This window comes from Bos grunniens, chromosome 19 (assembly GCF_055505025.1).
Source record: "Bos grunniens cultivar Pamir isolate PY7600 chromosome 19, Bosgru_T2T1.0, whole genome shotgun sequence".
NCBI lineage: Eukaryota > Metazoa > Chordata > Mammalia > Artiodactyla > Bovidae > Bos > Bos grunniens.
This window is the reverse complement of record NC_141183.1, coordinates 49,126,748-49,139,518: the sequence shown is the minus strand read 5'-3', so window position 1 is coordinate 49,139,518 and position 12,771 is coordinate 49,126,748. Positions and strand designations below refer to the sequence as shown.

Sequence of the window (12,771 nt, the reverse complement as noted above, 5' to 3'; positions counted from 1 at the left end):
CTGTCTAGCAATTTCTGCTTCAACAAGATGACTTTCTTAATCCTAGTGAGGAACGGAGGCCCATTTTTCTGACTCCGAACTACTTCATCTTTCTATTTACAACTTCCCTGCAAGATGTTCCGCGCAGCACAGAGATCTTTTTGAGTCATCCTTTCACGGTGCTCCCCAAGCAGATGTGCAAGCCTGAACAAGTCACCTCACCTTTGAGCCTTTATGCCCTCATCAGTAAAATTGAGAATAATAGTCCCTACTTCATAAGGGTGTTAAAACCCTCCTTGCTCCAAGTATTAAGTGAGGTTTATATCTTTAGACATTTTACCCCATATTCCATCCTCAGGAATTGTTCATTCTTATTGTGTTTGGAAATTGGAGTTTGTCCCTCTTCATAATACCAGGCAATTCCCTTTACTACAAATCAAATTAAAGCACAAAGAAACGGTCTATGTTTAAAAAAAAACCATTTTATTACAAAAACACTTGAAATCAGTTGCATTATCCATGTATTCACAGTAGCAGAGGGACAGTGATGGCAGACCATCCCCATGGGGGACATGGGTCCTCTGGTAAAACAAACATAAATAATGGGGAACAATACCAAATACAGTAATAGCACAGCACAGAATAAAAAAATTAAATTAAGAGAAGGAACAGGATCTGCTGAGGGGAGTCGTGAGCATGGAGAGGGTGCATCTCGGTGAGAAGCGTCGGGTTCAGGTGATCTTTCCTGCAGAACACCTGCCCCGGAGCTCGGAGCAGCTCAGTTCAATTCAAGGTCATCCACGTACTCCTGGACCCAGGGCTCACTGGGGTTGGCGCAGACCTGCCTGCCCTTTTTGGTCTGGAATCTGTGGAACCAAGAGTGGCCAGGTCAGAATCCCTTGGGGCCTTGCCTGTGTTGGGTGTTCCCCATCCTTAGCTCATGTTGCACAGCCTAGTCGGGGGCTGCTGGAACCTGATTCCTTGTAACTTCCTCCCTGGGGTTTAGCTCTGGCCTCTTGGGTTGCCCAGATTAGGAACCCATGAGTTTTGCAATCAATGCGGATGTAATCTTCCCATTCATTTCCTGCTGTCCCCATCAATGACTTTTCCACATGTTTTCTAAGCATGCTTTAAGGAAACAGCCCGTATCTCCTATCACCTTTTTTATTTTACTGCTTAATCACCCCCCCAACCCCAAATAGATCCCCTTCTTTAATCCTGCCCTTACCCTTGCCTCCCTGAAAAGCCCAGGTTTGATACTCACACCACAGCTGGCTGGGAGCAGAGGCTACTGGTCTCAAAGTAGTCATTCACAAAGTTGCGAGGAATCTTCCGCAGAGTGTAAGAGAAGCAGCAGGCCGTGGGAGGGTCTGAGCCCACTGGAAAGAAAGGCCAAGGTAAGACCAAAGTTCTACAAGGAGCTCTTCGTTTTAGCTTCTAGTTGTAGATATTCAAGGGACATTCCTGTACATCTACCAGATTCCCCAGTGCAGTCCCTTATATTCAAGCCCGCCCACTTGGAGTAGGAGTCTTATTCTGAAGAGAGGATCCTAGAGATGAAAGAATTCTACAAGGTTGAGGCTGGATTGGGTCTCAGATCACATGTGTTTAACTCCTTTCATTTTACAGATGGAGAAACTAAGGCACTCAGAGAGACAGGGACTTGCTTAAGCCAGCCTATGAGTTGGTCTTTCTTATGAAAACAGGAACTTGAATATTACTGCGTGTTTACTAGGCTCTGCATTTAACAGCAGGCTACTTAGAGATCTCCCTGGCTCCTTTTTGCCCCATCCCTGAATGCTACTGTTGGACCAGCACCAACTAGAAAAGTCAGTTCTCTCTACATCCTGACTCAGGGGCTGCGGGAAGGGTGGACTTACTTGGTGCTGAGAGCGCTGGAGAACAGAAGGCAGCCATGAGCACGAGGAGGGACAGGACAGTCACGCAGAGCTTCATGATCTTGGCAGAGGAGAGATTCACCCGGAGCTTGGACTGCAGCACCCAGGAGCTTCAGAACCCTTCTGTGCCCTGTGCTGATCCTGAGCTGGGAACCCCTCTTTATAGGAACTCTGAGGCCTGGGACAGAGGTGAGGGCATTGGCGGGCGAGTGGAATTTCCAGGGTATAGATGATGTCATGGTGCTGAGAGGGAAACTAAAGCTAGCTGACAGGGAGGAGCTCTGCACAGCTTTCTCTTCCTCAGTGGTGTCATCACGGAGGAAAGCGGAGGGAGGTGGGGGAGAGAAGAAGTGGGTTGAACCCTAGAGGGAAGTGGTACACCAGAGACAGTGACTGAGGCCTGGGGGGAGAATTGCAAGCCCACGAGGAAAGATGGAAGCTTCACACCTGCTAGCCGGGGCTTGTAGATGAGAACCATCCTGCTCTCAGTGGTTAGCACCTCCAGAAGCTACAGACTTCATGTCAGTTCTTCCAGGGCGATCGCAGACCTGGCCCCAAGAAGGAAGAGGAAGCCAAGATTCCACGTCCCGTTGCAGGGCCTCTTTCGGCTGGGCTGAGTGACTTTAGCCCCCTGTATATTTCCTTGGGCATAAAGAAAGAGTCCAGCATTGAATGTGCAGAAGGCTGCAACAGAAGTATAGCTTCCGCACAGCGAACATTTACTATGTGCCAGGCACTGGGCAAGCTGCCCTTTACACACAAGACATCTTTAACCATATAGTGAAGTGAGTGAAGTCGCTCAGTCGTGTCAGACTCTTTGCGACCCCATAGACTGTAGCCTACCAGGCTCCTCTGTCCGTGGGATTTTCCAGGCAATAGTACTGGAGTGGATTGCCATTTCCTTCTCCTTACATATAACATCCTTATATGGATGTTAACCATATAACATCCACCATAACCCGGAGCAGGGGTGTGATGATTCCCCAGGCAATGAAGGTCAGAAAGCTGAACAGAAACCGCTGATAATCTCAAGGCCACACAGCTATTCAGTGGCAGTGCCACGATTTGGACTGAGATTCATCTGACCCTAAAATCTATTTTCTTTCCACCCTGCCACCTCCAGGACACATCTCGAAGGTGACCACAGAGAGACAGAAACTGCTAGCCACCTTGCAGCCATGCCACACGCAAAGACTCGGGGTTGAATGCAGGAAAGAAGTGTGGGTCATCTGTCCTGGAACAAGAATGGAATGCGAAAGAAACCAAGCCTTCCTTGTGCTCCCTTGAGCCAAGAACAGAAAAGGAGAAAGAATTTAGGAGGAACCAAGAATTTAGGAGGATACTCAGATAAAGGAAGTCCCTCCATTATTGGGACTTCCCTCGTGGTCCAACTGGCTAAGACACCACGCTCCCAATGCAGGGGGCCTGGGTTCAATTCCTGGTCAGGAAACCAGATCCCACACGCTACAACTAAGGCCTGGTGCAGCCGAATAAATAAATAAATATTTTTTAAATACATAAAAAGTTTTTAAAAGAATATTCCTACATTATAAAAAAGGAACTGGATATACTTGGCAATGAATTCATCTATGTTACAGATAAAGTATATAATCTAATCGTGTGGGTGTTCCACAGTCATCCAATTCCTTGTATTTATGTAAAGCCCTGCCTGGTGCGGCAGCTGCTGTGGGCCTGAAGGTGACTATGTGAAGTTTCCGAAGGCCAGGAATACAGTAGTGCATGAATTGGGAAAGTTAGAGTCATGGGATCAAGACCACTACCCACCTCTAGCTCAATCACCTCTGACCCCCTGCTCACCCCCTCTTCCACATTGCCACCTGACTCCCCCTGCTTTGAAAAACAAGGAAGAGTGAAAAGAGGGAGCCAGGCCTCCTGGGAACTGTAGCAATATGGGAGAGAAGGAGTCAGAGCATCTTGGAGAATCTCAGGATCACTAAATACAGTTCAGTGTCAGCCTACTTCATCACTGTCCCTGCTCCCTGTCCCCACCACCTACACAGGCACCCAGCCTGTACTTCTTTCCTTTAACCTTTCTCTCCTCACCCCTTTCTTTCTGTGAGTCTTGCTTCAAATGTTCTGATCTTCACCAAGACCCCCATCCCCAGCTCTAACAGTCTATGATCCCTGGTATCTATTGCAAGTATCTCTCAAGGTCTCTCCCTGGTTGATGGAGTTTCATCTTCACACATCTTTTTTGCTTCAAGAGCAGGCAGATGTGTCTTATAGCACCTGGAATCTACACAGACTTTGTTATCCGTGGCATTTCCATTCACCCCAAGCCACCTGCTCTCTGTCAGGGCAGACAGAGCTGAATGAAGCCCCACCCCTGCCCTCAAAGAGTTCTTAGTCAAGAGGTGATGACAGTGATGGAAATAACTATCTCTTAAGATAGAATATGGTACATCTCATGTCAGAGGTAGAAACAAAATGTCAGAGAGCCCAAAATGTGGAGAAGACTATCCCTTAGGTGTAAATGAATCATTGCTGGTCAAGACTAAATCCACTGTGCACTACGAAAGAGCCCTTGATGTGGAGACCTCAGTGTAAATGAGTGGGGAGTGCTAGTCTTTAAGCCATGCAGATGCATAAGAATGATAAGAATAGGTGATTAGCCACACAATGAATTTGACTGTTGATTTTTGCCTCCTAGCCTTGATTTGATCTTTGGCTAATGCAGGTAAAAAATGTTTTTATTCATTAAGGTCTTAACAATAATACTTCGTTCACACCAGTGAAGCTTCACAGAGAGAAAACAAAGGCTTGTGTCAACATGTTTAGCTAAATTAATGGCCTCCAAGATTTATACACTGAGGTCTTTTCTAAGCAGTAATCGACTATACAGTCCATGGAATTCTCCAGGCCAGAATACTGGAGTGGGTAGCCTTTCTCTTTTCCAGGGGATCTTCCCAACCCAGGGATCGAACCCAGGTCTCCAACACTGCAGGCAGATTCTTTACCAGCTGAGCCACAAGGGAAGCCCAATAATCAATAGAGAATGATAACAAATGCCTTTGGTATGCACAACCAAAAAATTACTCTTCTCCTCTAGAGAACCTTCCCTGACCTCTCTTGCAACTGAATTCTGTATCTCCCTTTGGGGACCTCCATTGCATCACCTATAATATGTCTGTCTACTCGATTGTCTCCTCGGCTAGAAAGGGAGCTCCTTGAGGCAGAAGTTGTGTTCTGCTTTTCTCTGTGTATACAGTATATGTTCAATAAATACTTGGTTAAGTGCCCAAAGGCAGCCCAAGCTGTTTTAATTTGAGGGGGTGTTCCTGGGTGTTCTTTGGAAGGTCTGATGCTAAAGCTGAAACTCCACTACTTTGGCCACCTCATGCGAAGAGTTGACTCATTGGAAAAAGACTCTGATGCTGGGAGGGACTGGGGGCAGGAGGAGAAGGGGATGACAGGATGAGATGGCTGGATGGCATCAGTGACTCGATGGACATGAGTTTGAGTGAACTCCGGGAGTTGGTGATGGACAGGGAGGCCTGGCGTGCTGTGATTCACGGGGTCACAAAGAGTCGGACACGACTGAGCGACTGAACTGAACTGAACTGATGGGTAACATGAACTCAGGATGTGAATTCAAAGTAGCCAAATGACGTACTAATGAACTGGACGTTTTACACTTTATCCAGAATGTTTCTGGGTTTTTTTGTTTTGTTTTCTAATTTTATTTATTTATTTATTTTTGGCTGTGCTGGGTCTTCACTGCTGGAAGGGCTTTTTACTTGTAGTTGAGGCGCGTGGGCTTCTCACTGTGGTGGTTTCTCTTGTTGCAGAGCACAGGCTCTAGGGCTCACAGGCTTCAGTTGCAGTTCCCAGCTCTAGAGCACAGGCTCAGTAGTTGGGGTGTGCAGGCTCAGATGCTCCGCGGCACGTGGGATCCTCCAGGATCAGGGATCAAACCCGTGTTTCCTGCATTGGCAGGTGGATTCTTTACCACTCAGCCACCAGGGCAACCCCTATTTAGAATGTTTTGATGGAATAGTAACTCTCCTGCTTCCCCTCCTTCAACCCACATGCCCAGTGGTTTTATGGTGAAAGATACTACTCCAGGACTCAGCCCTTCCCAGTTCAGGCATGTCAGAAGTGACAGTGAGAGTCAACCACGGTTCCGGGGGACCCCATGTGCATACTGTGAGCCGCCCCCTCACTCCTGAGCAGGGAAACTTTCCACTTCCCCCTCACTTGTGCTGATAAGCAGTTTCCCCTCCCACACCCCCCACTGCTTCCCTCCACTGCCACTGTGCTCGAAACTCCATCCTGGGAACTTTCACATCTGTTTTGTCATTTTGTCCTCCAGCTTCCGGAGGCTGAAAGCAAGACCGCTGACCCCAGCCATCACATGACCTTTCAAAAGTCCTAGTACTTTTTGTGTTGATTTCCCTCAACACTTTTGATTTCCCTCAGCACATCCATGTCTGTGATTTTATCTGAGTCCAATCTGTTTTTCCTTGCCTCAGATTAGGAAGCAAGACCTAGAGAAGTAAAAAAAAAAAACAACTTGATTAAGGTTACATAGGATATATGTCAAGACTTTATTTCTTATAACTCCTGGTCCAGAGATGACCAAATTTCTTTGACAGGCGTGACCTTCTGAGATCACACGTGGCAAGTCTCTGTAGGTACCAGACTCTCAGGAGAGATTTCAAAAGCTCCTTCCTGCTGAGTAACCAGAAGGAGAGGTGGTCAATCCCGACATTCTCTGCTTTTGTTAAAAGGGAAGGCCAAGATGCAAGTGTAGGGGAGACCACTGGGTGTGAAGACCAAGAGCACTAGCCGCTAGGACGCAGAGTGCCCAGAACTAGAGAATTCCATGTGAGTGGATGTTGAGACTGCAAAGCCATCCTGAGCTAAGATATATGGTCGTTCCGCCAAGATCATAAACCAATAAGAGGTGAATCCTTTGGTCTGGCCAACACGGTAGCCCAACTCCTTGGTGGGAATGGGAGCAGAAAAGGGATTGTAGATTGAAAAAGTTTAGGGACACACGGTTCAGGGTGGAGTCCACAGAATAGTGAGCTGGTTGAAGCTGCCCATCAGTGCCTCTTCTTAAAGTGGAAAAGTGCCTTCACAGCCATCCGCAGCCTGCTTTTTAGCCATCAGAGGTGGATGGCAGTGACTTCAGGGGATGTCAACTTCCGAAGAGGAGTTTATTTGGTGGGTTCGTGAAGAAAACTTTCAGTATTCGTCCTGAAGCATCTTTCTTCCTTCAGACGACACTTCTACATCTGTTTCAAGTTCTTTCCAGGCTGGTCACGGGGCACATCCAGAAACAGAATAAAATGATTTAGTAAAACTTTGTTGGGGACCTACTATGTGACAGACATTGGGTATACATGTTAAAGGCTTTCAAAAAAGATGATGCTTGATTTTTCAAAAATTCATGTCAGTTTGCTTTTCTTTTTCAGGGAATATACATGGTTACTGTACAAAATTTAGAAAATATTGGAAGGCATAAATAAGAAAACAAAAATTATCCAGCATTCTGTACATGGTTTTGTATTTTATTATTGTTACTTAATATCCTTTATGGAACCAGTATATCTCATTGTTGTTACTATATATTCTTCTGTGTTATTAAAAAGTTATTCAAAATTAGCATTCATGATGTTTCATTGTGTGAGTATATCAAACTTTTATACCAAAATTTATATTTAACCATTCTGTTACTTAGCCCCCTCAGGTTATTCTAACTTTATTCTAAATTTAGCTGAGACTTGAAGGATGATTAATCAGGAAAAGAGTGTGAGAGTGGGGTCATTCAGGAAAAGAACAAGAGACTTGTACTTTTAAAAATATATAAAATAGATTACTTGAAATATTTTAGTTATAATGATAATAGTAACGAACACATAGCACTTACTATGAGCCAGTGATGTTCCAAGCCTTTATACACACTAACATATTTCACTGCTGCTGCTGCTGCTAAGTCGCTTCAGTCATGTCCGACTCTGTGCGACCCCATAGGTGGCAGCCCACCAGGCTTCCCGGTCCCTGGGATTCTCCAGGCAAGAACACTGGAGTGGGTTACCATTTCCTTCTCCAATGCATGAAAGTGAAAAGGGAAAGTGAAGTGGCTTAGTCGTGTCCGACTCTGTGCGACCCCATGGACTGCAGCCCACTAGTAAATCCTAAAAGAAATCAGTCCTGAATATTCATTGGTAGGACTCATATGAGAGCTGTAACTCCAATACTTTGCCACCTGATCTGAAGAACTGACTCATTGGAAAAGACCCTGATGCTGGGAAAGATTGAAGGCAGGAGGAGAAGGGGACGACAGAGGATGGGATGGTTGAATGGCATCACCACTCAATGGACATGAGTTTGAGCAAGGTCTGGGGGTTGGTGATGGACAGGGAAGCCTGGAGTGCTGCAGTGCATGGGGTCGCAAAGAGTCGGACACGACTGAGCAATTGAACTGGGTGTATTTCATCCTCACAGTAGTTCTCTGAAGTAGGTACTGTTATTATCCCCTTTCACACATGAGAAAACTGAAGCACAGAGAGGTAAGTAACCCAGGGAAGAACACACAGCTCACACAAGATAAATTTGGAAATGACACCGAGAAAGTATGACTCCAGAGCATAAATAAACCAGAAAACGAGTGCTTATTACAAACGTGTGTCAAAAGCTTAACTGCCGGAGTTGTGTTATTATGATGTAAAATGTCTTTCAGTTTTGCCTTTTGCATGTCTTTAAACAGTGCGAGTCATGGATTTCTCTCTTTTCCATAGAAAATTAAGGGAGTTAAATAGTGGTTTCCTTTATTTGTTCTAAATACTAAGCTCTGCAGCTGTCATGGGATATAATCGAACATATAGTATTTCACTCTGCCCTGTGATCTACCAGAAGGGGAAATTGTGCTTTACCAAGTGACACTTCATTCATAAAAAGCAGAGCAGAGACCTGCACTTTTAAGGAATCGCATGCGGTTCAGAGAACTGAGTCTTTGTTTCCAGGAAGTCTGAAGGTGGCAAGAGATGAGGCCAAAGGGGAAATAGAAGTCAGGTCAAAGAGGGGAAGCTTCCATTTCATGCTGGAAACAGTGTAGACTCTTTGAAGGGTTTTCAACAGAGACTTAAATGCCTTGTGATGGACAGATTGAACAGAGGCAAAAACTGGAGGGAAAAAAACAATTGACAGGACACTCTTACAGCTGTCATGGCAAGACGTGATGAGGGCCTGCCTAACAGCAGAGGCAATGGGAAAGGTGAGACGTAGATACACTCAGTTTCAAGTATACAGCAGAGTCTGTGGCTGAATGGATGGAGGAGATGAGAAGGGAGGAGTCAAGGGTGACTTCCAGGTTTCTGGTTTGGAAGCTTGGTAAGAGGGCATGCTTTTTACTGAGTTACAGAGGGAGGAGCAGGCAGACAGGTGGAAGTATCTAATCCAGTACCAAGATGTGTACCCCGCTTACACACACACACACACACACACACACACACACACACACACACGATGGCCAGAGGAAAATGACAAGAAGAACTCAAGATAGGATAGGGTCTGGCTGCAGAAAGAAGGGACTGCATCGATAAGATACTGTCTCTCTAGGATGCTAGAAAGGGGCCCTCAGGATACTGTCTCTGCCCACGTGAAAGGCAGGGCCAAGCCTGCTGCAACCTGACTGTATGGACCACAGCTGAAAAAAGCAGACCAAGGCTGGGCGAAACACGGGTGTCATTATCAGTGAGCCCCTCCATGGAGCCACTGCCGCTGGAGGGAAAGAGCTGAGATTGATATCTGGGGATGTAGAGCTGTGGGGCTGGAAACCAGAAGGAAACCAATCCGTCGGGGCCAGGGCACGGGAAACACTGAGGAGGTGAGCAGAGAAGGATGAGGCAGAGGTGTTGCAGAACCTGGATTATTCAGCCAGAATTCCCTGTACTCTTGGCTGGGGATGCTCTGCTAGGCTGAAGTGGGGCCTCAAAGAGGCTGGAATGAGCTAGAAACCTCGCACTCAAATCAAACCCCTCCATGCTGAAAGATCCACCAGTTTGATTGTTGGCTACTTTCTGACTTCACCACCTATGAGATCTTGGGTAGCCCCCAAAAATCAAGACCTTGACACCACGGCCTTTCTGAGCCTTTATATAATATCAGTATTTCAATTCCATAGTGAGACTTTGGGCATAATACATGCTGTCAGTCAAATCAATGAATCATTTGTTCACCAAATACGTATTAAGGTTACTGCTGGAAATGCACTGTTAAATAATGCAGATACTGAAATGTAAGGGCTTACTGGTGGCTCATTGGTAAAGAATCTGCCTGGGAGTGCAGAAGACATGTGTTTGATCCCTAGGACAGGAAGATCCCCTAGAGAAGGAAATGGCAACTCACTCCAGTATTCTTGCCTGGAAAACCCAATGGACAGCGGAGCCTAGAGGGCTACAGTCCATGGGGTTGCAGAAGAGTTGGACATGATTTAGCAACTAAACAATAAAAACAGCTGAAATATAAAGCTGACTAATTCTAACTCTGTGATCCTGGACAAGTTTTTTCACCTGGGAACATCAATTTACCAATTAGGAAATTTCTGAGACCCTTCCAGCTCAATCTTCCTACAGCTTCCTTACATTATTCATTCAATATGTACATATGAAGCACATACTTTGTATACAGGTATATTTTTTTCTGATTCAAATAAAAACATATATGACCAAGAACTATGGTTTTAGGATTGTATGAAAAATCTTACAAACATATAATCACTAAGAGAGAATTTTATATTCAATAAATCACCTTTGAACTGAACTGAATTAAAAAGAACAAAATTATAAGAATTAGAGGTTATGTCAGAAAATTAACCATTTTATAATCACCATGTGCTAGAATTTTATTTAGATCCACAAAGACATGGCATGAATTTGGTTTAAAATCAACAGGACATGCAATAGGCGCATGAAAAGATTCTCAACATCACTTATTTTTAGAGAAATGCAAATCAAAACCACAATGAGGTATCACCTCACACTGATCAGAATGGTGATAATTAAAATGTCTACAAATAATAAATGCTGGAGGGAGTATGGAGAAAAGGGAACCCTCCTATACTGCTGGTGGATATAAATTGGTGCAAAACTATGGAAAACAATATGGAGTTTCCTTAGATAATGAAAAATAGAGTTACTGCATGATCCAGCCATCCCATTCCTGGACATATATCAGGAAAAGATGAAAACTCTAATTTGAAAAGATATGTGAACCCCAGTGTTTAAGCAGCACTATTTACAACAACCAGGACAGGAGAGCAACCTAAATGTCCATTGACAGATGAATGGATAAAGAAATAAGGCCATTTGCAGAAACATGGATGGACCTAGAGACTGTCACACTAAGTCAAGTAAGTCAGAGAAAGACAAATATCATATGATATTACATATATGTGGAATCTAAATATGGTACAATTGAACTTGTTTATAAAACAGAAACAGACTCACAGACATAGAAAACAAATTTATGATTACCAAAGGGAACAGGAAGAGGGACAAATTAAGAGTTTGGGCTTAGCAGAAACAAACTACTCTATATAAAATAGATAAACAACAGGACCTACTTATAGCACAGGAAATTATATGCAATATCTTGGAGTGAACCTTAATGGAAAAGAATATGAAAGAATATAAATAACTGAATCTCTTTGCTGTACATCAGAAATGAATGCAACATTGTAAATCAACTATACTTCAGTAAAAAAAATTTTTTAATTTTAAATTTCTCCAAAGAAGACATACAGATGGCTAACAAACACATGAAAAGATGCTCAACATCACTCACTATCAAAGAAATGCAAATCAAAACCACAATGAGGTACCATTTCACACCAGTCAGAATGGCTGCGATCCAAAAGTCTACAAGCAATAAATGCTGGAGAGGGTGTGGAGAAAAGGGAACCCTCTTACACTGCTGGTGGGAATGCAAACTAGTACAGCCACTATGGAGAACAGTGTGGAGATTCCTTAAAAAACTGGAAATAGAACTGCCATATGATCCAGCAATCCCACTGCTGGGCATACACACTGAGGAAACCAGAATTGAAAGAGACACGTGTACCCCAATGTTCATCGCAGCACTGTTTGTAATAGCCAGGACATGGAAGCAACCTAGATGTCCATCAGCAGACAAAAGGATAAGAAAGCTGTGGTACATATACACAATGGGGTATTACTCAGCCATTAAAAAGAATACATTTGAATCAGTTCTAATGAGGTGGATGAAACTGGAGTCAATTATACAGATGAAGTAAGCCAGAAAGAAAAACACCAATACAATATACTAATGCATATATATGGAATTTAGAAAGATGGTAACGATAACCCTGTATGTGAGACAGCAAAAGAGATACAGATGTATAAAACAGTCTTTTGGACTCTGTGGGAGAGGGTGAGGGCGGGATGATATGGGAGAATGGCATTGAAACATGTAAATTAACACATGTGAAATGAATCGCCAGTCCAGGTTTGATGCATGAGACAGGGTGCTCGGGGCTGGTGCACTGGGATGACCCAGCAGGATGAGATGGGGAGGGAGGTGGGAGGGAGGTTCAGGATGGGGAACACATGTACACCCATGGTGGATTCATGTCAATGAATGGCAAAAACCAATACAATATTGTAAAGTTAAAAAAAATGATAATAAAAATTTTTTAAAAATAAATTTGTTTTAAAATAAAAAATCAGTAAAATCAACAGAACATCTTCTAAGTTTGTGAAGAGACAGCTACCTAGGTAACTAATTATTGCCCAACGTGGAAAGTACAGTAATGGTAGAGGTAGATAATAAGGTCTGTTATCAGAAATGTGATTGATTCAGCAGTTTCCATTTCCTCCTTCTCACCCTCCTCAACTCAAATTCATCC

General features: G+C 44.1%; 1 protein-coding gene across 1 annotated transcript; it reads right to left on the bottom strand.

The window, feature by feature from the left end:
* Positions 1 to 441: 441 nt before the first annotated feature.
* On the bottom strand, positions 442 to 2,197 carry LOC147352591 (C-C motif chemokine 4). The gene is made up of 3 exons (XM_086360345.1): positions 1,860 to 2,197; positions 1,244 to 1,358; positions 442 to 845 (listed from the first exon to the last, which is right to left on the bottom strand). The coding sequence occupies exons 1-3, from the start codon at positions 1,933 to 1,935 to the stop codon at positions 758 to 760; spliced, it is 279 nt and encodes a 92-aa protein (XP_086216471.1). The 5' UTR covers positions 1,936 to 2,197; the 3' UTR covers positions 442 to 757.
* Between the last annotated feature and the right edge of the window lie 10,574 nt (positions 2,198 to 12,771).